We start from the raw sequence: 24,995 nt of genomic DNA, 5'->3' as shown, positions 1-24,995 counted from the left end.
GATTGCTTTAAGGGTTTGGCTGATTTCATTTATCTCTAATGATTTGGATTAAGATTATTAAGGTATAATAAAAAACAATAAATGTCTGGTTTTGGGTTTAATATGATTAAGATTATTAAAATGGTTGTATTATCAAGTACAATGGCAGACAATTTATAAGTTTTTTTAGCTTGATCTTTATTATAGTAGACAGGAATGTATAGAATAGTAGTAGGAAGGAAATAATTAAATAAATGTTATCTTGGGGGGGAGTTGATTAGGAGGTTTATATATTTTTTTCTTTTAATATAAGGGGATGGAGCAACTGTATTTAGTGATTTTTATAATGTGCCAATGAAATGATTTATAGAAATAATGTGATTTTGGTTTAATATAGAGTAAGGGCTTGATTATGGAAAATTGTATGTCCTTGCAGTTAAAAATCGGAAGTCACCTCTTCTTGTAATTTTGAAAAATTTTCTCTTGTGTTTCTACACTTTTTTAGTTTTTTCTTTTTTTTCTCTGTAGCTTTTTGTTTTTCTGTAGCTTTTATCTTTGCTTGAAACTTAATAAAATTCGTATGAAAAAAGAAAAGCCACTGCCCCAGAAGATGTAACTGATATAAAAATGCATGAGCAGACCCAAAGCAAAACTACACTGAAGAAGGAGTTTTTCCTGTCTTCACTATTCTGGAATGCAGTCTTAGTGAGCATGCTCTGTAGGGTTTCTTCTCTCCCTTTGTTTATGCTTATATCAGTTCTCTGTAGCAGTTTGTCTTTAGAGCCTGCAAACATGCCGGGAGAAAAAGGCATCAGTGCCAGTGCTGAGGATTAAGGTGAATTAGAGTTTTAATTGACAAGGAAGAACTAACAATAAAATAATTTGCATTAAGAAATAATCTTGCTCTGTATATGACTGAGATTATATCTGTTTTATCTCAATGGACAAAGAATTCTGCATAGCTTTAAAGCCTCTGTAACTTACAGCAACTGAACTTGATTGTACCTTACTCAAGTGTCAGATTCCTGGAATCACTGTACCAGTGGTCTCTGCCACACAATCACAGAGATTCCAGAATAATGAAGATGGTCTGAAACGTCTTTGTAATCTGGTTAAATTCTAATCTGGTGTCAGCGCCATCCCATCCTACAGTTTTAGTGAGGGCTCAGATATTCTTGGAGTTGCCCAAAGCCATCTCTGGCATTACCCTTTGGAGTGCTGTGCACTGGCAGCTTCTCACTGTTAGGGCATAGTAAATTCTCCCAGCAGGGCTCCTTGGGAAATTCTTCATCCTCCTCACTGTCTGAGGAGTGGGTGGAAGCAAAGGAACCACTCTGGTCATCCTCCAGGGAGAGGTCACTGTCTGAATCCGTATCACGTTCTGTGGCCAAAAGGTACAGGGGGAGAGAGAAATAGTAATCAGAGTTAGTGCATTAATAGTGCATCCATTCTTTCCCCAACTGTTCTCCAGTCTCTACTCATACCAAAACATATCCCCCATGAGGGTAAAAGAGATGTCTGTCTAGGACATACAACCTGCTTTTCATGCCAGATATTTAATGGTCCCAATCAATGACTTAAGAACTATCTTCACAAACCAAGGGATTTTAGCATGTGATTAAACTGTTCTCTTGCATATGTATTTTTGTGCAAGCTCAGTCTATAATGTCCCACCTTTACCTTCTAATAATGCCACAGGGATGTGCTGAATTTCAAGATGGATATATATTCAATTCTGCAGTGGGGAAAATCCTTCTGTCCTGTATCACTATTTGGTGGAAGATGCCATATTATCTCCTTCATTCTCCTGTTTTCAAATATCTGTTACACCAAAATTTTGTCTGCATCCATGCAACTCACATAGAATCAAGCTCAATTTGAAGGTGGCTTTACCTTTTACTCCCATATGAGGGTGGTCTTATTGGCTGTGCCAGTTTTTGTCAGCTTCTAAAGTCCAGGCTAATTTTTTAGTCTCCCAACAATTTAACAATTAAGTCAGAATTATAGGCATTAAGGACACATCTTCTCATACAATGAATGTGTCTCCCTTCTAACCTGTAGTATTCCCCTGACCCCTCTTTCTGTTGTAACCTGTGATTGAAACAATAAAATTTGATTGACTGAAGTTCACTGGATGGCAATGGGCTATCTGCCTGCTTTCTCTCTTCCACAAGATTGTTATGTTGATAAAATACAGATTCTGTAACTATGAAGGGCTAATATAGCAATTTCATAAGGATTGGGATGATTTAGACAAAGAAAATAGTGCGTATGGAAAAAGGCAAGTATTTCCTTGACCCAAAAAAGTCCTACAAATACAGGAAGATCCATATTACACATGGCCTGGCCCTCCATTTCTGTATATGAACAAAGGCAGTGATCATTTTAATCTGCCTTTCTCATTTAGAGAGAAGCAGTTTTAGCCCAGCAAAGCTAATAAAGAGATTTACCGTGCAATCCTATCCTATTGTCACTGAGTTCCATGGGATTTATAGATACGCTATGTAATATATTAAACTGCAGCTTTAGGGATCTACTATATCCTCAGCCTAGCACACATATTTAATTTTGATTAGACTGAGAAACATTAGGAGGAGGAATTGTGGATTTCTTTCACATGTAATCACCATATAGGTGTCCAAAATCATAGAGAGTTTAAAGAGGATGATACAGGAAGTGGAGGAAAAAAACAAGAAAAGGACAACATGGAAATGAGAAAAATTATATTATAGCTTTAAGAAGCAAATTATAGGACATGCCATTATTTGAAGGTGATTTATACGCCCAGATATGTGGACAGTTCTGCCCAGAACTTGTCCAGTTCTCTTCCTCTCACCATTGTTCTGATCCTTGTCTTCCAGGAACAAAGAACTGGGATCTGTAGGCCCAATGTGTACCTGGCTATTGTTCAAGCCAGATTCCTCCCTGTGAGCAGAAAACAGAGGATTTGATAGCTGCCAAGGTTCCACAATCGAGACAGCAAGGCTTATTCCATGGTGGCAGGGAAAGAGTTATACATTCTTTACACGTGTGACTGTTGTAAATTACCTTAGGGACAAGAGATTATGTCTTTGGATAGAGACTTGCATCAACTGTATCCTACAAAAAAAGGCATCCCTCTATTCCTATTATGTGCTAGTCCTAAAATATACAATTACTTATTCTGATTTCACAAATGCAGAAGGATTAGTAATTATTCTGTTCACCTCTCCATGGTAAAAACAGAGTGCACATAACCATGGCATAAACATGCCACAAAAAACTTTTTTTTTCTGCCTTGACCTCATGAAATTGCCTTTATCTCATTCCCAACCTATATTTGAGTTAACCTAAATTTCTCCCTATACAGCCTCATGTGGCGCAGAGCGGTAGGCAGCAGTATTGCAACCGAAACCCTCCCCACAACCCAGGTTTGATCCCAGCGGAAGCTGGATTCTCAGGTAGCCGGCTCAGGTCGACTCAGCCTTCCATCTTTCCAAGGTCGGTGAAATGAGTATCCAGTTTGTTGGGGAAGGTGATGACTGGGGAAGGCAATGGCAAACCACCCCACTATAGTCTGCCAAGAAAATGTCCTGAAAGTGGTGTCCCCCCAAAGGGTCAGACATGACTCGGTGCTCGCACAGGGGACCTTTCACTTTCAGAAAGTTCTCCCTAGCTGTGGCAATGCTAGTGCTTTCCCATTTAATCAGGCAACAAAGCATGGCAGCTTTATTTTGGGGGCAACTTGATATGCTTCTCTGACCATTCAATCAATGTTGGAGTCAGGTGACCTCCCCTAGGGCATGGGATCAGCCTGGCACTCATTGGCCACTTTTGGCTGGTGTCGGCTTGTTCCCTTCCCTCCAGTCTGTGGATGCTGTCTTCCAATGTTATTCTGCTTTGGGCTGCACAAGAGTCCAGTTATTTCAAAGCAGCCTTTCTCCCATGTTCCCATCAAATCTGCAAATCAATCCCACCTGGAAACTGGGATCAGCCTGAACAACAGTTGACTTGTGATGGCAGCAGAGTTGAGCTGCATGGCAAAGAAGGAGAGAGGGATAGCTCTGTCTCTGCTGCTTCACAGCACAAGTCTACCCATGCCTGTTGTTTCAGCTGCTTTCGAACATGGCTTTGGCGCACATTGGAATGGCACTAAAATTCTGTCCAAAAGGAGCCCAACGATCAGTCTGGTTCAGTGTAAGTATTTTGTTTACATGTATTCAAAGGGAGTCCAATAATCAATTGGATGCCCTTCTTTTAGATCTTAGTGCTATTCCAAATAGCAATCTTTGAATGTACCTGTCAAAACACAACCGCCCAGCACCAGCGCACGTTAAGGAGAGTGGTGGATATTTTCCTGCCACCTGGTGATGTTTGGCAAGAAGCAAGGGAAATAAAGCCAGGGGAATCCATGAATCCCCACTATACACTGTACATAAAGACAGTACAATTTGCCAGCATCACACCTGTAGAGGACAAGCAGAGCCAGCGGGGGGCACCAAACATTGTGCCTGGATTGCTTTTTGCTGCCTCAGGGACTGATGGGTAGCACTTTAACATGGCCATAAAGTAGTGCCTAGAAAGAAATATCCTGGAGGTCTACATGTCTCGCTACCTCCACTACACTACACTACACAGGTGGCAATTAGCAGGATTCAGGTATACCATGTGCAGTTCTCAGCAACAGACCAAACAGAAACTAATCTAATGTACAGCAGGGATAAAGAGTGTTCTACTCAAGAGTACCTTATTTCTGATGCATGCATACGCATTCATTAAGGATGGTTAGATTATTTCACATGCAGGGAATAGCAATCATCACTTGGCCCTGGCCTTAGCATTACCTGAGCACAAAAGGGATGTAGCTGTGCTGACTCTTGCCTGAGCGGACAGTGCTATGCAAGGAACCAGTGGAGTCCCCAAATGGCGTATGGTACAATTGCCCATCCACATAGGTATTGTTGCAGATATAAGCCTGTTGAGATCAGAAGAATAATAGGGGAGAGAGCAATTAACAGCAGCAGAGGGGCAAGAGCTAACTTAACAGAGCCCCTTCTGAATTTCTTTTCTTTTCACCAACTGGATTAAGGAACTGAGCGTTTTTCGCTAGCACAGCTCTCAGTCCTGGACCTCACATCTTCCACTATGCCAAGTTTGCCTCATCTACTTGACCATTTATCTCTCTTGTATAAGATGACTCTTTCCTCAATCCTAGCAGTGTGTTTTTTCTCACAGGCATTCACTAGTTGTTCCTTGGCATCTGTTGCCAAAACTCATCTTTGCTGGAAGAAACCACCCCATCTTTTTCCTGCTGTATTCTGGATATAAAAGCTCAGAAGATTATCTGAAAGTGAGACACAGGATATTATGTGTGCCGTCTGTTCCAAGCAACACAAAATTTGGAGATGAAAGTAGCCTGAGAATCTCAGCTTTAGTGAAATTACTCCGTTTTAAGTGATACCGATGATTGTGAAAAGATGCGGGCACTCATGCCATCAGGTCTGGAGGTTGTACATAAATTGGCTTCAATGTCTTTCATCATTTTTGTACCTTCCATAATACTAATAGTAGGTGAATGAGTTAGGCAAAACATGCAAATGTATGCACATTTGCTTCATTGCCAATGGCTTCACTGTCATTTCTTGATGCAAAATTTGACTTAAATTTCTGAACTGGAGCAAAATGCCAACTCCGGGACAATGTTTTGCTTGTTTCGCCTTTTAAAATCAGTGTCAAACTCTGCAACAAAATACCCCAGATTTTCTACTCAAATGCATTACTGGCCCTCACTGATCCTAGGAAAGAAAGCTCCTTGAAATACTCACTGCTGTCAAGGTAGATTTGGTGGTGAGGGTAGGATCAGTGCTGTGCTTCTTTCCACAAAGAGATCTGAGAGCTTTCCTCACTTCTTTACATAAGATGACACAGAGGAGAAAGATTAAGGGTCCCTATGGAACAATGAGAGCAGAAGCATTGAATGGCAGCCTCATGACTTCCAGGCTTTATAATGCTCAGTAACTTCATAAAAAAAAAACTTTATAAAAAGAAGCTTTATAAAGCTCAAGAACATAAGAATTGATTTACTCCAGAGGTGTAAAACATGTAGTCCAAGTACCATGTAGATTTTGTATGTGTCTCCCAGAACACCTCCAGAACTATTTCACCCTTTAAAAGACACCAGCCCACTAAAAAAACTGGCTCCTTTCCCCCTGCTAATTGGACTGTGCCTGACATGCCTGATACAGCATCATGACCAATAGGACTTTCATGCTCCTTCGTTCCAATTGCCACTCAGAGATCAGTCATACTCAAGAAGCCACATTAAATTCTCCATAATTAATTTTGGCCTGATTCCTCAATTTATATTACTGTATGAAATTGAGATAAACAAGTCCTTGGAGGAAAGGTAAAAAACTGTGGGAAAAAAACTTAACTGGGGGACTTGATAACAGATCGATATTACTGAGCAAATGTGACTGATTTGGGGAGATTCCACATCAATGTGTGCTATTGGGCTATCTCCTTATACCCAAATTACCTGGAGGCAGTTGAAGCCTGCAAAGAGGTAGTGGAAGAGGATGGCATCACTGTTAATGGACAGCAGAGCCAGCAACCAGGTGACGCTCATTATCAGCAGGGAGATGAAGCCCGACCGTAGACCAGAGCTACAGTAGAGAAGGAGCATAGTCAGTGTGGTCTCTCCCACACAGCAACCCCATGGGTAGAATATCACTCATGAATAAGCTCCTGATTCCGTCTGCTGGCCCTGGACCATGTCCTCTGCCGGCTTCGCTGTACTACTTAGTTTTGTACCTGTGTAGGACTGATCCCCCAATTCCAACAAAAATACTGGAAGCATCGACTGTTGGAATATATCAGTGTTAAGTCAGAAAACGGAAAGCAGCAGAAAGAATGACCTAGTAGGGTGCAATAAGGTAGAGACAATAATAAGGGTGACAAATCAGAGGAAAAGCACATGGGACCAGAAAAGTAAAAATCACAATGCAGGGACATGGCAGGACAGTTAAGTGCTCATAATAGGTGAAAAGAGCAGTTGTGCATGAGCAATACCAGACTCACACTGTCCCCTTCTTCTCAAAACCTTGCTGTTGAGCAGCACAAGTGGCCTTGGTGGCCAGGACATAGAGGAAGACACTCATCTGTAGAATGAAAGAGGGAAAAGATTAGTACTAGACTTCTCTCTGGCTAATACCATGTCCTCCCAAACCTGGAATATTTTAGATACTGTATCAGTCCCTCTTCCTTGGCAATGCCCTTTCCTGGTCTTGCAAAGATCAGTTCTCTTTATAAGCATCCTATAGCTACTGTATGACTGATTGGGAAACTCATGTAACCCATCATCTGAGGTTCCTGCTGGAGCAGGGAAGAGCTGCAATTTTGGGCAATGCTTCTCAGCCTTCCATTGCATATTCAGTCAGTTCAGTCAGAAGATTGTTTTCCAAGCTTCTTTAAAGTGCCTCAGATAGCAAAATACAATGACAGAACTAGGCACTCCTGGCACCCACTGGGTGAATAAAACTAAGCATTTCTGTGAAAAGTAAATGGTTGCCATGTCCATCATAAAGCAAAGACCTCTTGTTTTTTTCTCACTGCATTTATAATTTTCACCTCATGTAAACCAGGAGTAGTCTTATGGAGCCAGAGAGTTATCCTCTAGTGCCAAATGTGGGCCTTTTGCCTTTCCTCCCCACATTCCCTTGCTTCTCTACTCACTGCAACAGCAAAAGCAATGGGACCAGCAAAGCTCCAAATCAGTGTATCATAGATGGAGAGCCAGCAAAAGTCTGGGTTCCCATACCCTTCAGGATCCAGGCCCACAGCAAGTCCTAAGGAGGATACCATACAAAGCAATCAACAAAGAGGAAACTTAAGACCTTAAGTCATTTCATCTACTCTTAACAGAAGACTACCACTCAGACTGGAATTGCAGGAACTGTGACAGAACAGCATCAATCTAACAAGTCTTGAAGCCCAGTCCACTCCAGCCCTATCTCATTTTTTGGCTAGGCCAGTCATCTCCTGCTTAAATTGACCCAGTTGCCTGTTACAAGGCTAGCAGAGCAAGGAAACACTCATTCCATTTTCTCTTTACTAAAATAAGCTTCTCAAAAGAGTATCATGGCCTCAGAATGGCCATGGCTGTGAGCCAGATTATACAATGTTTAGTGCAGGCCTCACCTGTGATGAATGCTGGCACACCCCAGCCAACCATATAATAGAAGCGCATGGGGCCATAGTTGATGTCTCGCACTTCACTCAGCATGCGGTAAATGTGTAGTGCTTCTAGCAATGCCCAGGCAAAGGCACACATGTATAGAAAGTGCAACAGGATGGCAATGACAGTGCAGGCAAACTATCATGGAAAGAGACAAAGGATCAGGATTAGGAAACCTGTCCCAAATATGCACAAAAACCGAAGTGTAATGAACCATTCCACTGTATATTCAGAAAGGTACATATTTACCCTAATTCCCTATCTTTGATCTACATCTCCAGGAGCTGCTGCTGTTAATTTAAGGCAATTTACTTGGCCTCTCAAAGGCACCCAAACAAAGAAGGATGCAAAGATCCCAGATAGCATTGTATGATTCTTCAGGGGTGGCAGGTGTCCAATTAATCATTAGCAACAGATAGCAAAACCAGTGCAAATATTGCATTGATACTGCTAGATGTGTCAGTGACTATGAACTTTATATTTTTAGCAGAATTCCCTGACCTTTTTCTCCCACCCACACAGGTGCTTACTGGCAGGTCAGCCTGGTTGATGCCCAGTAGGAAGATGAGCTCAGAAAGAAATAGTGCTATCACTAGGTTCTTGCGGATGCTTTGTTGATTGGATCGCAGAGTTCGCAATCCAGCCAGGAAGAGGAAAGTAAGCAGGAGGCTGCCCAATGTCACAGCAATGGAGGCATACGTGATAGTCTTCAGGGGCAGGATCTCACCATTCTGGGAGGAACAGAGAATTTATTAATGGATACTCATGAAAATGTGAATTTAGATGTTATTATTTGGTTTCCCTAAAAGTAAGAGCAATTTGACAGTAGAATAAATTATTCCCATTCATTGAATGTGTTCAAACAGAGGCTAGATAGCTATTTGTCTTGAATTCCAGCAGTGAGCAGGGGGTGTATTTGATGGCCTAAATAGCTGTTCTTAGTCCTATGAGTCTACCACCCTTAAGGGGCCAAAGACTAATTTCTGCTACTATGTTATGCTCCCTTCAGAATTCTCCCTTGCCCCATTCCCCCGTTCTCCAAGTAGGGTCCTTATTTGTCTCACCTCTCTGCGGGAAATATCCATCAGCACAGCAAAGCTTGTCATGTGGTTACACTGGCAGCTGACATGGGTCTCATTCCTGAAGACAACATCACAGCCCTTGGCTGACCAGCCACCAGTCCCACTGACCCTGAAAAACAGAGTCAAGGAGGATGTGTCAGCCTGAGAACCTCACAAATATCTATTGCTCCCTCCCTGTTCGTTATATGTCAGTCCCCAACATTTTGCTAGGGAAATAGATCTCACAGGATGGAGTGGTTCCAGAAGACACAGATAGGCTTGGTCCGCTCCTCGGTTTCCAACAGCCGGAATTGGACTGTGATGGGTTTCTCAAGGGCTCGTTGCATCAATGCGTCGTTGTCATGGATGCTGATACTCACCACCGGGGTGTTGATGATGGGACGCTTGGGGACTCTGTGATGACAACAGGGCATATATTTACCTAAATCACTGTTTCCCACCTGTGTAAAGTTGAATTCTGCTTAGTCCCTCACTTAGTGCTTCCAGACATTTGCTAGCATATCAAATAAAATAAAACCTCTTTCAAATCAAGCTTGACTCTTGGAGACTCCATGATTACATCCATGTATCTTTTTTTTTTTAGCAATAGTACAGAAAGTGGTTTGCCGTTGCTTTGGGGGATGTTTTTTCAACCTTCCAATCATGGTGGTCACTCATCCAAGTACTAATCAGGATCTGCCCTGCTTAATTTCTAAACCTAGACGAAGTCAACCAGGCAAATAACAATAGTCATGCTCCACATTTTGTGGACCAGAGAATCATGATGCTATTGGAGTTTCAACAACCCATTCAGGAAACAACATGGAGAACCCCTCATCCCAAAGAAGAATTGGAATAAAATACAAGCATTGTGTATCCGAACAGTTCTACACCCTCTACTAATATGTTTGTGCATGGAGTTGTGAGGCAGGCATTACCTTAGGCTCCTTTTATCTGTGTCATACTGCTCTGGAAGCAGACTTGCCAGGGTGCGGTAGATGATCACACTGGCAATGGCCTGGCCTTCACTTAGATCTGGATGTCTCTTCTGCCTTGTCATAAGGGCAAGTTCTTCTTCCTCATTGGTGCCTGGCAAATGCTTGGCACTGGCCACAGAAGATTCTGAAAAGTGAGCATGAAACATGGAGCCACATTTTATTTTGCCAGAGCAACAGGCTAAACAAGGTTAGAGACTGAATTTTTTCACTAATACTTATTTCCAATATTTGTAGTCTGCTTTTTTGGGGAAACAAAAAAAGAACCTAAGGTCATAGGCAGGTACAATTTTCCAGGAGATGTTTTATGAACTTATTTCAGCAGTTAATTAGATTTGCCTCTACCTCCATGACATGGTCCTTATTTCTATAAGACCACCATTTCCCTTCTACCAGGTGATCAGAAGCTGTCTGTATACTAGAGTCACCCAAATTCTCCTGGTTTACCTGCTACTTGAAACTACAACTTCATTGCTCTTGCCTTGCCTTGGCCCTCTCTTGCCTAGCCCAACACAGACAATCCTAAACTACTTCTGACATCATTCTGATCTACCATGCTATTCCTACTACTGTTCTTTCAGACTGGCTATTTTAATAACATCCATAGCCCTATTTGTCAGGGCCTGAAGCTTTCCCTCATGTCAAAGATATTCTCTTCCCTTTCCCTCACACAGAGAAAACAAGAGAATTTTTGTAATTTGCATACTATATAACAGGAAAGGATATATTAACAAGACTTCCTTCTATTGGTCTCTATTTTCCATTTCAGTTTCCCATTAGTTGCTTTTTATTATTAAAGCAATATATGAGGAAAGATAATAGGAACTTCCCACCATGTGTGTTTTAGTCTTGATCATGGCATTCAGTACTGAATTGCATTGATCATCCAAAGCATTCCTGTAGCCACAAAGCCCCAGAATAAATCCCTGTATTTGTCAAGTAACACAACTATGTTATTTGTCAGAACACAAGGTGGTAAGGATAGAATGGATGGATTTCCACATTGCACTAAGCCATAATGTAATTTATTTTAGCGTACTGCCAGTTCTGCTGTATTCAATAAATCATGGTAAGTACTCTACGGCTTAGCTTACTGAATAAACCCAGTCACTTAAGGTCTTAGGAAGTGCCATATAGTAAGGCTTCAGGAAAAGGTCAACTGGTAAAAGAAAAGATCTAATCAGTCCAACATTGTGAATTCTGACCAGCAGTCAGGGGATTATAAATTACTGTATATGTTTATGTGGTAATGCTTCTCTATTGCTCATGCCCCAGATAAAAGATTTCGGGCAGTAAAAATGGGATGTATTGTCAAAGAAGAATTGTATCAATGGAATCCTCTTCCTAGCATCTTTTAGAATACTAGGGATTTTCACCCTCACATTTCACCCTCACTCACGTTTGCCTTCTGGAGCCTTGAATACACTTTCAGGTAGGATGACAGTAGTTTCTATGTCTGCAGGTTTCTCACCACGGAGCATCTCATAGTGGGGCAGTTTGGCACCAGCAAAGTTCATCTTCTCCAGCCTTACCACAGAAATAACTGCCAATATAAGACATAGATAGACAGAGACCCACACATATACACTCATTAGGCATCAAGTCAACTGAATGCCAGTGCGCAGCTGCACTGTTTTACTTATAAATCTTTAACTCTGACTTGGACGTTCTTGAGTGGGTATCTATGTCCTTTCCATTTATCTCCACATACTGTCATAAATCCTAACTATGTGTCCAGACCAAAGCAACACATACACACACATTAGCTTCGAAACCATCTCATAATGGCAAAAAATAAAACACTATTTGCAGAACATGTTGTTGTTATTTAATTACTAGGTTAAATAAACTTGTGAAGGAATCATGAGGCCACGTTATACAATGCCACCACCAGTATACCCTAGCCATAGTTCCTGGAAGTATTGTGCCTGACAGTACCGGTAACACAGTCTCACAACCCACTTACGTTCACTTAACTATGCTAATATGATCTGTGAATGGGGAAATCACTGGCCCATACCTTAGCCAATAATTAACTAAGTGAAATTAAGAAAACCCATTTCAGTTCCCTATTATTAATATGCAGATAAAATTCTAGGCATACCTTAGGGTTATTGAACATCTATGGAGATATCATAGGAAAATTGCTATAATGACTTAAGAAAAAGCATGACAGTCCTGTCTTCAATATTTAGTTACATAATTGATTATACTGCTTAATTTAAAACCTTTTGATAAATATAAAGGATATATTTCTACCTTGATTTCTTAATCAAGGTAGCATTTAGAGCAAATTATTGCTGCTTACAGAAACTGGTAGCAAGCATAATTTTAGAAGAAACAGCCCTCTTACTCCAGAACTTACAAGAGAATGCCTCTTCCAAGATGGGGCCAGCCACAAAACAAATATGTGTGCTTCAGCCGTATAAAAGCACAACATACCTGCTTCATTTACTATTGTTTTTATTCACATGAAGATTAACGTACCGCAAATATAATTATGTGAAATGCATAGAACTACTGTTTTGTTAATTAGGAAACATCCTTATTCTCATGCTCTCACCAATGTTGGGTGTGATGATGGTGAATGGGTTCAAATATGTCTTGCGCATGTTCTGGGCCAGAGTGCTTGAATAATCCTCAAAGTGCTTGAGCAGCTGTGCTGTGCCACCCTCTGTCTGTTGGATCAGTTCCCAGTGACGCTTGTTGCTGTTGTCCAGTAGAGCACTGCCTACCTTAAGCAAATTCTGTAAGACAGAAAAAAGACTACTCTGAGACAGCTAAGTGTCAAATCTAAAGTAACAGCTTGCTTCAAGGGGCAAGACTGGGATTCTGTTGTATTTACAGGAAGGCCAAAGAGTTGCAGGCATCTATGGCAAAAGGATATTCATTGCTGACATTTTCTTGCAGGAACATCTGTTGCCTTGATGCTTACAATATGTGTGCCTTTTAACAACCCACATTTATTAAGAAAGTAATCTTCACTGGAAGACTGACTTAGGCCTTGGGTCTATACGACACTGTTCTGTAGCATGCTCCTGCCAATGAGATTCTTAGTCCTAATCATTTAGATGAAGCATAATTTGCCAGTTGTCATTCTTTCCACAATGCCCAGCTGAATTGAACAGATTTCCATCAGTGGAAGCACCAAACAACTTGCTTTTCTTGAGAGATGCAAAAGGATGTTTACCACTTCTCTTCCACCAAGCTAATAAGGGACCTCATGCTCCAAAGAGCAGACAAGCTTAGAACCAGTATCAGATCAACTTCTGATATTGTCAAAAAAACCTGTTTTGTGCTCTGGTACCAAACCTGCTTGCCTGCTTCAAAAGTGTGCACTGCTCTCAGAGTTTCCATTTCATATGAACCTGAGTCCATGGGCTTACCTCGGTGAAGTGAACATCCTGGGTAGCAGCCAAGCCAAAGCCTTCTTGGTTGCTTTCATGCTTCAGGAGCTGGGCTAAGAGCTGAAAAGCCACTTTGACATCACTACCAAAGAAGCTTTCGGTGTTCTGTGTAGCGTTGCGAAGCTGGAGAGCTACCCGCTGAGACTGCTCTGTATCCAAAAATGATTCATTCCGCAACAATCTCTCTGCCTGTTCCACAGGAAAGATTAAGATATTCTGCACAAGGTGTAGAAGGTATCTTGCTTCAACAAAACAAGGTAAATTAACCAAACACAGATTCTTGATAGCTCAGTTGCAGCTTTTGTCTTACCACAGGTTTGCTAAGACACAGTCAGAGATGGAACCAAAGCTTACCCTAAGCTACTCTAATCAAAATGCTCTAGTGCTGAATTTAATACTCATCACAGAAGTTCGTACTCTGAAAATCCCATCTTTCAGGTTAGTCATAGGGCTAAAAATTAACCTGGAAATGTGAGGGTTACACAAGGTGAAATGGCCGAAAGTGAAAGTGATTAAAGTCTTGTCGTTACAGGCAGCAACTGCCAGTGCTTAGAGAAAAGCAACTCATGAAGAGATCACTTGTTTAAGCAATCTCTCTGCTCTGTGAGGGGGAAAAAAAGAAAAAAAATGGGCCAGGCACAGGACAATGTATATTAACTGACTGTAATGGTGAACATGTGACTGAGAGAGAGAGATGCTGTGAAGGTCATAAATGTGCTCCTTGGTCCCAGAGTTATTTTTTCAGCACCATTGTAACTTCAAATGGTTACTGCATGAGGCAGTCGGTAAGCTAGGTCTACCTGTACTTCTTTGTTAAAAGACAATTCATATTGCCATGCCATTCAATCAATCTAGACAATAAATAGAAGCGGTCCTGAGAAAACTGCTGTATTTCTGTTCTTACAATGAAGCCTAAATACAGGCCCAGTGTCCACAAGTTCATTGTGAAGCAACTTACTAAGAGTGACAATACCTCCTCCCTGGCTTATATAGTCAAGGGACAATAATAGGCAGGATTGGGGATTCTATGAATGAAATCAAGTCTAGTCAGGACAAAGAGCTCCATTGCTTTGGAGAATTTTGGTGAAATAAAAATAAAGAAAGTATACATTTGCATTCATGCACACATATAGAAGGGAGTAAATCCATAGATTCCTGGCTTTACTCTGGGAACAGGAAAAATGGAAGAAAAGCACTTACAAAACCCTTGAGAACAGCAAAAGTCAGTGAAGTGCAGTTGAAGAGATTGGGTGCCAGCCAGCCCTTGTGTTCATCACAGTGCCGTACAGCAGTCCCTGTGGAGCCAAAAGAGAGGAGAGGAAATCGTCTTTGGGAAAGTGGCCTGACAGCATGGAACCTGATCCACAAAACCAAATGCCACAATATATTAGCTTGCTCAGGTTTGTTTCTTCTGTTCTTGGAGGTTAAAACATTCATCTTTTAAACACATGTCTCTCAAATAGAGAGAAGAATGGGATTCTACTTGTATTTTTCTTTTTATAATGTGGGACATTCTTTTCCAGAAGCAAATCAGATTTCCATGGTGCTAAGAGGAGTATAATACTCACACAAAAAGTGCTTCCAAGCAGAGAGAAAAAACTGCACATCAACATATATTGCATAGTTATTGCAATGCTTACTCCATAACAGAGTTTTTGGTGATGACGGCTAGGAAACCATGGGATGACTATCTGAGGAAGACTGCTTCCTTTGGCCACCCATACAATGTCATCCACAGGGTACGGTAACTAAAGAAAACCTTTGTCTGGAAGCATCCAAAGACCATTTAATAATTCAACTAATTATTGTATGTGTATGACTGCATTCTTAAAGAGGTTTCATTACCTACAGATCCCCGGGGACAAGATGCAGCTGCAGGTAAGCCAAAGCGGGTGCGTGGCCACCAAATATTAGCTTCAATGGCACGAGGGCAACTATCATAATTCACTGCAAGGAAAAAGAGAGAGTCTGTGAGTAGTTATTTGCTCTATGAAAACTCAGTGTGCTCTTTTCAGTAAGCATGTCTAAAATAAATGGGAAGGTAATCTAGACCTAATATTTTTACAAATACTTACTTTGGAAATAGATTACATATAGAAAATGATGGGCAAGAAGGTATTCTGGTCATACAGAAAACAACAACCCACCTCCAAGAAAATTGATTTCACATGAAATAAGACATAGATAGCATGGTGTTATTCCCTTTCATGGGTGGGAGATTTTTAGTTCAGAAAATTGGTGAGTAAAAGTAAGAAGGGCATGATAAAGCAGATTTTCCTTCAAATCAAGCTTTTGTCTTCCGATGACTTCACGGACATGTCCATGTAGACTTTTTTGGAAACAGCACAGAAGTGGTCTGCAACTGCCTTCTTCCAAGATTTCTTTACCACCCAAGATTTCTTTACCACGTGGAACCTGATCCACAAAACCAAATGCCACAATATATTAGCTTGCTCATATATTGCTAGGACTTCCTGGTGGCTCACCATCCAAGCCCTAACCAAGTTTAACCCTGCTCAAGTCTTTGGGATCTGCTAAGATTGTGACCTGCAGTAGACAAATCTGACCTCGTCTGAAGGGCGTCAGCTATACTTCCTGCCCATGGAGTATTTCTAACCTTCACAGCCACTGATGGTAACTTCTGCAAAAGGATTGTCACAGCGGTCACAGCGGCGCCCAATGACACCTGGCTTGCAGGAGCACTGCCCAGTCTCAGGCTCACAGGTGCGAGACAACGAGCCCGTATGGTAGCAGTCACAGAGGAAACACGTGGCACTATCTGCTGGACGGTAGTGATTTTCCTGTAGAACAGCAGAGAGAGATTCTGATGAATTTTTATTTGTCATAAGAAACATATATACCTCTTGGCCAATCCAAGACCTTTACCAGAAATGTTTCCTATTAAACTTTCAGCAGTTCACTTGCACATTCAAAAAGGACAGAAATTCCCAAGATACTATCTTGATTTCTATCAAACATGTCAAATCCAATTCCATATAATCTTGAGTGGCCATATGCACACGTCATACCAAGCAATGGTTAAGCATGATGTTTATGAGAAGAAACAAGCACCAGCACACTCTCTTCCTTTACCCCTTCTGCACTGTTGGAAGCAATCCAGAAGCATTTGGTTTCCATTAATTTGTGTCATCCAGAGGGAGAAACTGTGGCTAATATTAATTATGGCTAGAATCAAACAAATTTCAGACTGTGTTTTCTGACTATGGATTGCTAAAACTAATCACAAGGATGTTGAACCATTATTTATTTAATCTGTATCTCACCAAATTCCTCAACCTGAAGAAGACTCACATAAAATATTATAAATATCACAAAAATACATAAAAACAATTACACTAACCAGAATAATTAAAAATAACACAATTCTTGGTCTGGGGAACATAGCAAATTAATAGTTGGAAAAAAGCAAAATACTTCCTCTAAGTGTCTTTCCCCACTTGCACCTAGCCATAGCACAAACACATCCTGGCAACGTGTTTTTTGTCATGTCCTCTTGATGTTGCTGTCATCTCATCCACAACCCTCTCCTAAGTCATCCTTTGCTGTTCCAGTTTAAAATTAGTGTTTTCCCTCTTAAACAGGCAGTCAGCTATGGCAATTATACTGTGGATACAATCTAATGTGCTTCTCCAACCATTCCCTTAGGGTGGTCAGGTGATACCCTCAGAGAATGGAACTGGCATAGTAATTACTATTTTATACTGGAGCATATACAAACTCATTGTGTTCATCCTGGATCAGAAGAAGTGCATCTAAGTAGTGGCGGGTGGGGGAACATGGTAAAGTGAGAGAGAGACAACCAGTTGTTTGAGCTGTTTTGAAACACAGGTAATGCTCTTCTGGAACAACAGGAAACTCATGTTTAGCAATTTGAACATGGATTTAGCGCTCTTCTGGAAAACACTTATGCAAAACCAGAGCAAGTGTTGAGAGAGGGCTAATCTTGCTGATATAGCCATTTATCAAAATGCACCTACTCCCCAACCCCAGCTGTGATGGGATAGGGATTACCTGCAAGGACTTACTTACTTACTTACTTATTTATCAAATTTGTCACCGCCCATCTCCTCCCACCAGAGGGACTGATGAATATTATGCTGATACCGTTTTCTGCCGAATCAAGGACTGGTAGTTAGCAATTTAACTTAGCCAAGCCCAAACTACACAGGAGGACAAGGAAGTATTCAATCTGTTCCTGTTCATTTACCACTGGCTCCCTCAAGTTGGATGTGTTATGGGAGTTATAACAAATCTGGAGGTTATCAAATTGTGAAAGATTGGATTAGCATGGCATGAGAATGCAGCCAATTACTTTCCTAGGACAACCCAATGAGTATTAACAGGCAGGGAGCTGAACCTGAGAACCTTCTCTCTTAAACTAGTTGTTTTCAAACTACATTCAAGGGAACCATGGATTTCACTGGAAGGTTATTAGAATTCTTCAGTGAACATTTACTTTATGCTGGATAAATTTCTGAGCAGGAGAGCTGTTTACCACAATTGCCGTCTCTTTACCACACAGTTGAGAAACCAGCGGCTCTCCAGATTTTGCTGAACTGCAGTTTTCATGCTAGCTGATATTGCTGGAAGTCGTAGCAACATTTGGAAGGCACAGATTCCACATCCCCACTATTCCATTGCAATTGCAAGAAGGTATGTTACAAGACAAGCTTCCTTATCAATACAACACAGCAACCATTTTATCAATTATTCTGCACCCTCTTTGATTATTCTTTAAACTCCAGATTGTAAGCTTCTATCCTCAACAAGATAAATAATCCAAAGCTCACCTTGCAGCGGCACTCTCCATTAGTTTTGTTGCAGTCAGGGTCAAATCCTTTGCCAACATCACAGTTGCAGGGTCCACATATAGGATGCCCCCACCATCCCCGCGGACAGGGCTGAGTTAACCTAACAATGAAAACACAGGGCCTGTTATAAACACCTTTCAAATATAGTAGAAGACTACAGTAAACATCTAAAATAGTGAAAGCTAAATTTGAGAAAAATAAACAATGTCATCATTACAAATTATGGAGTTGCTTTTTCTAAGATCTTCCATTCCTATGCAGGTCATGGCTGTCATAATTTATAAGCCTTCAATAAAGAGGCAATAACTAAAGAAACATCAGAATTTTTTTAGGATTTCCACGTTTGTTGTACTGATTTGTTACTGTTGTAACTACATTATCTGAAGTAATCTCCTTACCTGGCATGCACATATACATGAATCACAGTATCTTAATTATGTGTATACACTGTATACACTCATATACAAGCCAATGTCACTGCATTCATGCTCCTCCCATACATGAACTATTGGTACACTCATTTGGGTTGACCTTTCATTTACACATTCACACCCAGATGCAAATGCCTAATATCTCTATTAATATCCACAATAAGCATCCAGCACTTCCACATTTCAATTCTACATATACTGAAAAGTACACACAAACACACTTATGGGCACAGAACAACACATGTAAGTGCCCTTTCACAGACTCACTTGTTCTCGCAGTATGGCCCAAAGTAGCTGTCGGGACACTCACAGGTGTAGCCATGGGATGAGCTGGGCTTGCGGACACATATGGCTTGATGCTCACAAGGGTTAAGGGAACAGACGTTGGCACAGCTGTCTCCATAGTAACCTGAGCACCATAGGAAGAATTCTGGGTGTAACTCTGGCAATAACTTCCAACCTGAGACTAAATGATATCCCAGCCAAGCAAGAGACTCCAGTGACAATCATTCCTCAAGTCATAACCGAGCATAAGGGCTGCACATGGGAGGGGTGGCTGGAAAGACAGAAATCAACATGGAGCCTATCCTGTCTGGTCTTCACAAAGTTCTGCTCTGTTATAGAGACTTTTTTGCTTACTCAGCTACCTACTTCTACTTCACTTTTTAATCAAACAATGAATGAAAAGCTGAAACTAGCTAAAAAAAAATAACACAATCCCTGGCAAGAATATTGGCTTCTGGCTCAACCTCTGTCTTAAGTAATAAATAATCAAAGAAAAATTGTTTACTTCTGGTGGTTTTTTTACATTTTGTACAATATCCTAATCAGCTGCAATACCCAAATATTAATACTGTGAAGAGTTTAAATGTAGTTCATGTTATTTCAATAATTACGCTAGGATAACAATCTTGATTTTAGTGTATATTAGTTATTCAATTATGGAAGCTGTCAATAACAAACTACATAGGATTAAAGCAAAGAGCACAAAAAGTCAGTATATATTATACAAATAAAATACAGTAAAAAACAATAGTCAAAACACAGTAAATTTATAATGTATCTTTCCATCAAGTGAAGATTGATTCGAGTGAATCATGATAACTGATCACAGCATTGTGTCTGAGATTTAATAGCACTATTTCAAGTTCTGACTCAGCTATTACACAAGTCGAAAACAGCTCTGAGTACAATGCAGGTACCACCTACAACGGCTAAGCCCATCACATGTCATATATGGCAAATACTTGGTGCCACCCGCATATGTGGGACTACAGCCACCTAAACCCTAGGCAGCATCAATGGAGCTGTTTTAGAGGATTTTTATATTATGTTATTTTATCTTATTTTAGAGATTTCTATGGCCACCCATCTTGTGGCACACAATTCCAGGCAGCTAAGAGCAGTGATGTGGTGTCTTCCATCTATACATCCATCATTATAATCACAGTGTCCCTCCCGCTAACCTGGATCACAACTGCATGAGTAACTGTCCCAGTCATCATTGCAGTAGCTATTGAGAGGACAGGGGTTGGAGTCACAGGGGTCTGGGATACTGCAGCCGTGCTCCACATTCACTTTCTCAGCTTGGTTTACATTCAAGGCAATGGCACTGGCTGATGTCTCACCCATCCTTACACCCTGGAGGATCCAAACAGAAAACAAGGAAGGAGAGGATCAGCTTTTAGAAAGGTAGATTATTCTTGTGCACGTTCATTTCTTGGTTCTGGGTCACAGTGAACAAAATTTGCAGCCTGCTATTTAAACCAATCGTCTTTTAGGACCTCAAAGAGCAGGATATAAACATCTTTAAATAAATAAGCCAAATATGAGACCTGAGACCTGCAGCCCCTAGATGGTGCTGTATTGCCTAAAATAAATGGAGAGTTTATACTCGACAGATCTGCAGATATAGTTTGTCCTAGTATTCATCATATTTAAGATGTTATATACCCAGCCCACATCCATAAACAGGAAATACAGAGCCAGCATGACTAGTAAGTGGGAAAAGTGAAGAACAGTGCTGGTATAGAATTGTGAATTGCGTACTACGTGTTGGTGTTCCTGTTTAAGCAGGAGTAACCTGTCAAATCTCCTTTCCTCTCAGGACAAAAAAAGAATGAGACCTGCATAATGTAGACATGACTTAGGACTTAGAAGCATGCCTGTTTCATCCAATTTTCCAGCAAAAATCATGCTACAGGGTGAGACGGTCTCATCAATTCATAGCTCTGGTTGCAGGAGATTTCCAGACACAGCAGCTTCTAATTTATTTATATGTATAAATATATTGGTACACACACCGCAACAATCACTAGCAGTTACATAATTTCCCAAGGATGTAAGTCATGTAATTTGCTTAACAGTGATATGGTCTGATCAACTGGGTCTACCTGTCATGAGTAAGGATGGTGAGCAGGGGGCTCCCATCCAGGCTGTAAAGCGCATGCGTAGCACTGAGGAATTAGGTAGCCATTCCAAGAGACACAGATCGGGCCCGCCTTAACCTTTGGGGTTTATATGTCTGGGTTTTTCCCACGCTTCTTCAGTTTGTTAGGATTTTCCTGTTATGTAGCAGCAATAAAACACTAGAGACCTGTTCCTTGTCTCAGCGTGGTTCCTGGCTGTTAGGACACTACCTGTCCTGAAAGATATGTCATCTATGTAAAAAGCCCAGGAAAAAGAGGAGTTGAAAGAAGTGGTGGAGCCTGCACCTGACGGGTCCATCATGGTATGGCCTAACAGCATGCAGAAAGTGCCATCAGGGCTTGGTCTTTGCCCCCTTACCTGCATGCAGCCACGGAAGCCATGCTGCAAGTCTCCCCTCTCCCCCAATACAGCACCAATACTCAAATCCTGCATTTTTAGTCCACGGAGTTCACTACTAATGTTGGCCACCACCTGGAGGATAGGCAGAAAAAGCAAACATCATTTTTCTTTAATTTCTTGATAAGACCACAGTACTTACTTGGTATAATATAGATCAGATGTTATAAACCATCAGGACAGTTGTGAAAGCCAAGAAGAGGTGGGCTGGAATTAATGATTAAGATAGCTGTAGATTGATATGGAAGAATTTTATAGAATTAATTAACTATAAATCAAAATCTATAGAAGAAGAAGCTTAAGTGATAGGATAGCCAAGGAGATAAGTGACAAAGTGTATTAGAATGCAGGGAATCAATTTAGATCTATCCCACAGATAGCTTTAGTTTTACTGGACTGAATTCTGTTACTACTGTTACATTCAAGCTTTAGGAAGTATACAGAATGGTGCTCCATGAATGCCAAAAGATTCAGCCATTAGCTGACCACTGAGATTGAGTGCTAGTGCTCACTGTACCTGGTGCAAACCATAGTCAAAGGCCATTATGGCTAAGCACTGGGCTTCCGGATTGTCCCAGCTGCTATGCAACTCCAATTGTAGGTGATGCCAGTCACCATCATTCACTTTCACCTGGTGTAGCCTCAATGCTGAAATCTGGCTGTTGCCTCGGTACACAGTCATCAGCACTGTGCCTTCACTTAACTGAACAAAGAGATAAGAACAGAATGATGTTAGTTTTGAGTCAAGTTTTCACTGCTGAGGGCACCATCCATTTACTGTATGCCCATCAAAGGGGGCTTGAAAATAATGAAACAAGCACATAGCATCAAAGAACATCATGAGGCTTCTGATGATGCAAGAGGTCTATAACTCGTGTCTCACCAACCTCTGCACTGCTTGAGCAGACCAGGAGGCCTCTAGGAAGAACACAGTTCCAATTCTCTATTCCTACTCTTAATATGGGTGGAGGAGACGGCTCCCTTTTGGGTTTGCAGCCACTGTGGATGGAATGGGAGGCCTCTGGGAGCAAACTACACCCTTCCCCACCTTTTAAAATCTCCCTCCCCACCATCACCTGAAATGGTGCTCCAGAAAATAGATACTTTACTGATGAATTTTGATGAGATAATCTTCAGAATACTAATAGGCTGCACCCAGCCCACGGGCTGCAAGATGCCCACCCCCGTTGTAACACAAAGTGGTTTCCCCTAGGCCACTATTCAGCAAGAGAATAGTAAAGTGCTGCCCACTCACCCAAAGTGTGATGGTAGAATGCTGCCCAGCTGCAGCATGGAGGAGGACACCACTGCTCTGCCTAGTACGAAACATAAGTCCAATGTGCCACGGAAGTGAGATGACCAATGCCAAATTGCTCCAAGTCACCATACTGTTGCCCAAGAAACGCTGAGGACTTGCCATTTCTTCACAGAGAAAAAAAGCAGTTCAACAAGTGTATAAAATATTGCACACCAGAGCACACATATATATACTGCTAGAATATGAGTCTAGTACGTGTGTAATGCATGGATTCCCATTCAAAACCTACCACATGGATGACAACAAAATATAAGCTCTTATCTTCTAAGGCATATTTGTGCAGCCATTAAATTTTGTAACAAAGATTTGGAAATCTCTTCCCAAATTTCTATTCCTCATGATTATAGACATAACTGAGACTATAGAATAAAGACATTAAAAATATGGAAGAATTATCATGGATATTTATAAGAAGCAAATGCCTCTCAATGGCCAACATTGGGCAATATGAGAGAATGCTATTGTGTTTGTATCCTTGAGAGTCTCCCATCAGATTCTGGCCACTATGGGAAGAAGCTGATACACCAGATAGCCTTCTGACTGATGCTAGACTAGATGGACTCTTCTTATATACTCACAATATTAATTTTTTAAAATAGTGTTTTGAAAGTTTTATTACATCCTTCAACATTTTGGGCTGAGAGTATTCTGATACAGAAACTCCACCCAAATCCTAAACAATGATCTGATGACAATTTAAAAAAAACTTTCCTTAAAAAGTAAGTATGGAGAAGCAGGGGAGAATTCTGCATTATAGTTACACACTAGATAGGGAAGCTTGTCTGGGTCCAGTCTTTCTCTGCATTTTCTTGCCGTACAAATGGACATAGGAGGGTCCATACCCACCCTTGCACAGGCTGGAGATGCCAAATGAGTGTGTCTGATTCCATTCCAATAAAGGGGCTTTCTGGTAACTATAAGATCATGTCCATATTAGAATTTTTGGCAACTATATAGAACTGGCTTGCCATTGCCTTCTACAGTGTGTGTGTGTGTGTACTTATACACATACATATACATGTAATAAAAAGAGAGGGAGGGTTAATTTTATATCCTCTTTTGTGGTTTTGTTTTAAAAGATAAGATGATTTACTCAGTTTCTGCTGGACTGTTAGAGCTTCCTAAATTGGTTTCTTGGCTGCTGAAAATGTGAGAACCAATATACTCACTTTATAATTATCAACATTTATATTTATTAACAAGGGGAATAATGTTGAGAAGGAGGTGAGGAGCCAATTATACAAGATCCTAGGGGAAATGCATTATGTGGATCCCTTCCAGTCAGGATTCAGGCTCAGGCATGGGGAAGAAATGGCACTAAGTCCTTTAGAAGATGACCTGTTTTAGAAACCTGGATGGGTGGAGTGCACTATTCTTGTCTCTATTGGATCTTTCAGTGGCATTCAACACCATCAAGCATAATATTCTTTCAAACTGCTTGCAAGGGCTAGAAGTTGGGAGCACCATGTTACCATGGCTTTACTCCTACATAAGCAAATGGTTCTAGTTGACTGTTATGAAGGGGTAGCATTCAAACCCTTGGTTGCTCTATGTGTGGTACTATGGGACTCTGTGCTCTCCCTATATTGTTTAACATTTATATGAAGCCTTGGGAGAGGTCTCTAATCCATTGGCTTAGGTGGCGTGTCACCCACATGTTTGACAACCAGTTGTACGTCACTATCACAGATGCCATGGAAGTCCTGAACCTGTGCTATTAGGGACTGGATGGAGCAAGACATACTCAGATTAAGCATTAGCTTGATGGAGTGGTTGTATGTTAATAAACATCAGGACATTCCAGAAACACTGGTCCCAAAATTTACTCTTTACCTCCAAAAGAGCTGGTTTGTGATTTAGGGATCCTTCTAAACTTGTGGCTCCTGTTCAAACAAGAGGCAGAAGCCATGGCCAAGGGGGGTTTTCCTAGC

General features: G+C 41.0%; 1 protein-coding gene across 1 annotated transcript in view; it reads right to left on the bottom strand.

Moving 5' to 3' along the window:
- Positions 1-24,995, bottom strand: part of CELSR2 (cadherin EGF LAG seven-pass G-type receptor 2) — a 94,949-nt gene that overhangs the window by 8,114 nt on the left and 61,840 nt on the right. Inside the window, exons 9-32 of the mRNA XM_063297705.1 lie at positions 23,002-23,168; positions 22,264-22,449; positions 21,708-21,821; positions 20,387-20,561; positions 19,188-19,329; positions 18,469-18,589; positions 16,275-16,458; positions 15,503-15,604; positions 14,858-14,952; positions 13,637-13,846; positions 12,814-12,997; positions 11,650-11,793; positions 10,194-10,377; positions 9,502-9,669; positions 9,259-9,385; positions 8,725-8,925; positions 8,158-8,332; positions 7,693-7,805; positions 7,039-7,118; positions 6,497-6,623; positions 5,784-5,906; positions 4,803-4,933; positions 2,816-2,904; positions 1,187-1,360 (exon numbers count right to left, since the gene is read on the bottom strand). Of these exons, the coding sequence (XP_063153775.1) occupies positions 1,187-1,360; positions 2,816-2,904; positions 4,803-4,933; positions 5,784-5,906; positions 6,497-6,623; positions 7,039-7,118; positions 7,693-7,805; positions 8,158-8,332; positions 8,725-8,925; positions 9,259-9,385; positions 9,502-9,669; positions 10,194-10,377; positions 11,650-11,793; positions 12,814-12,997; positions 13,637-13,846; positions 14,858-14,952; positions 15,503-15,604; positions 16,275-16,458; positions 18,469-18,589; positions 19,188-19,329; positions 20,387-20,561; positions 21,708-21,821; positions 22,264-22,449; positions 23,002-23,168 (3,516 nt within the window). The remainder of the gene's footprint in view (positions 1-1,186; positions 1,361-2,815; positions 2,905-4,802; positions 4,934-5,783; positions 5,907-6,496; positions 6,624-7,038; positions 7,119-7,692; positions 7,806-8,157; positions 8,333-8,724; positions 8,926-9,258; positions 9,386-9,501; positions 9,670-10,193; positions 10,378-11,649; positions 11,794-12,813; positions 12,998-13,636; positions 13,847-14,857; positions 14,953-15,502; positions 15,605-16,274; positions 16,459-18,468; positions 18,590-19,187; positions 19,330-20,386; positions 20,562-21,707; positions 21,822-22,263; positions 22,450-23,001; positions 23,169-24,995) is intronic.

The sequence above is a fragment of the Candoia aspera genome, chromosome 3, assembly GCF_035149785.1.
Source record: "Candoia aspera isolate rCanAsp1 chromosome 3, rCanAsp1.hap2, whole genome shotgun sequence".
In the NCBI taxonomy this organism is placed as follows: Eukaryota; Metazoa; Chordata; class Lepidosauria; order Squamata; family Boidae; genus Candoia; species Candoia aspera.
Note: the sequence above shows the minus strand (reverse complement) of the source record. Positions and strands in the feature narration are given on the sequence as shown.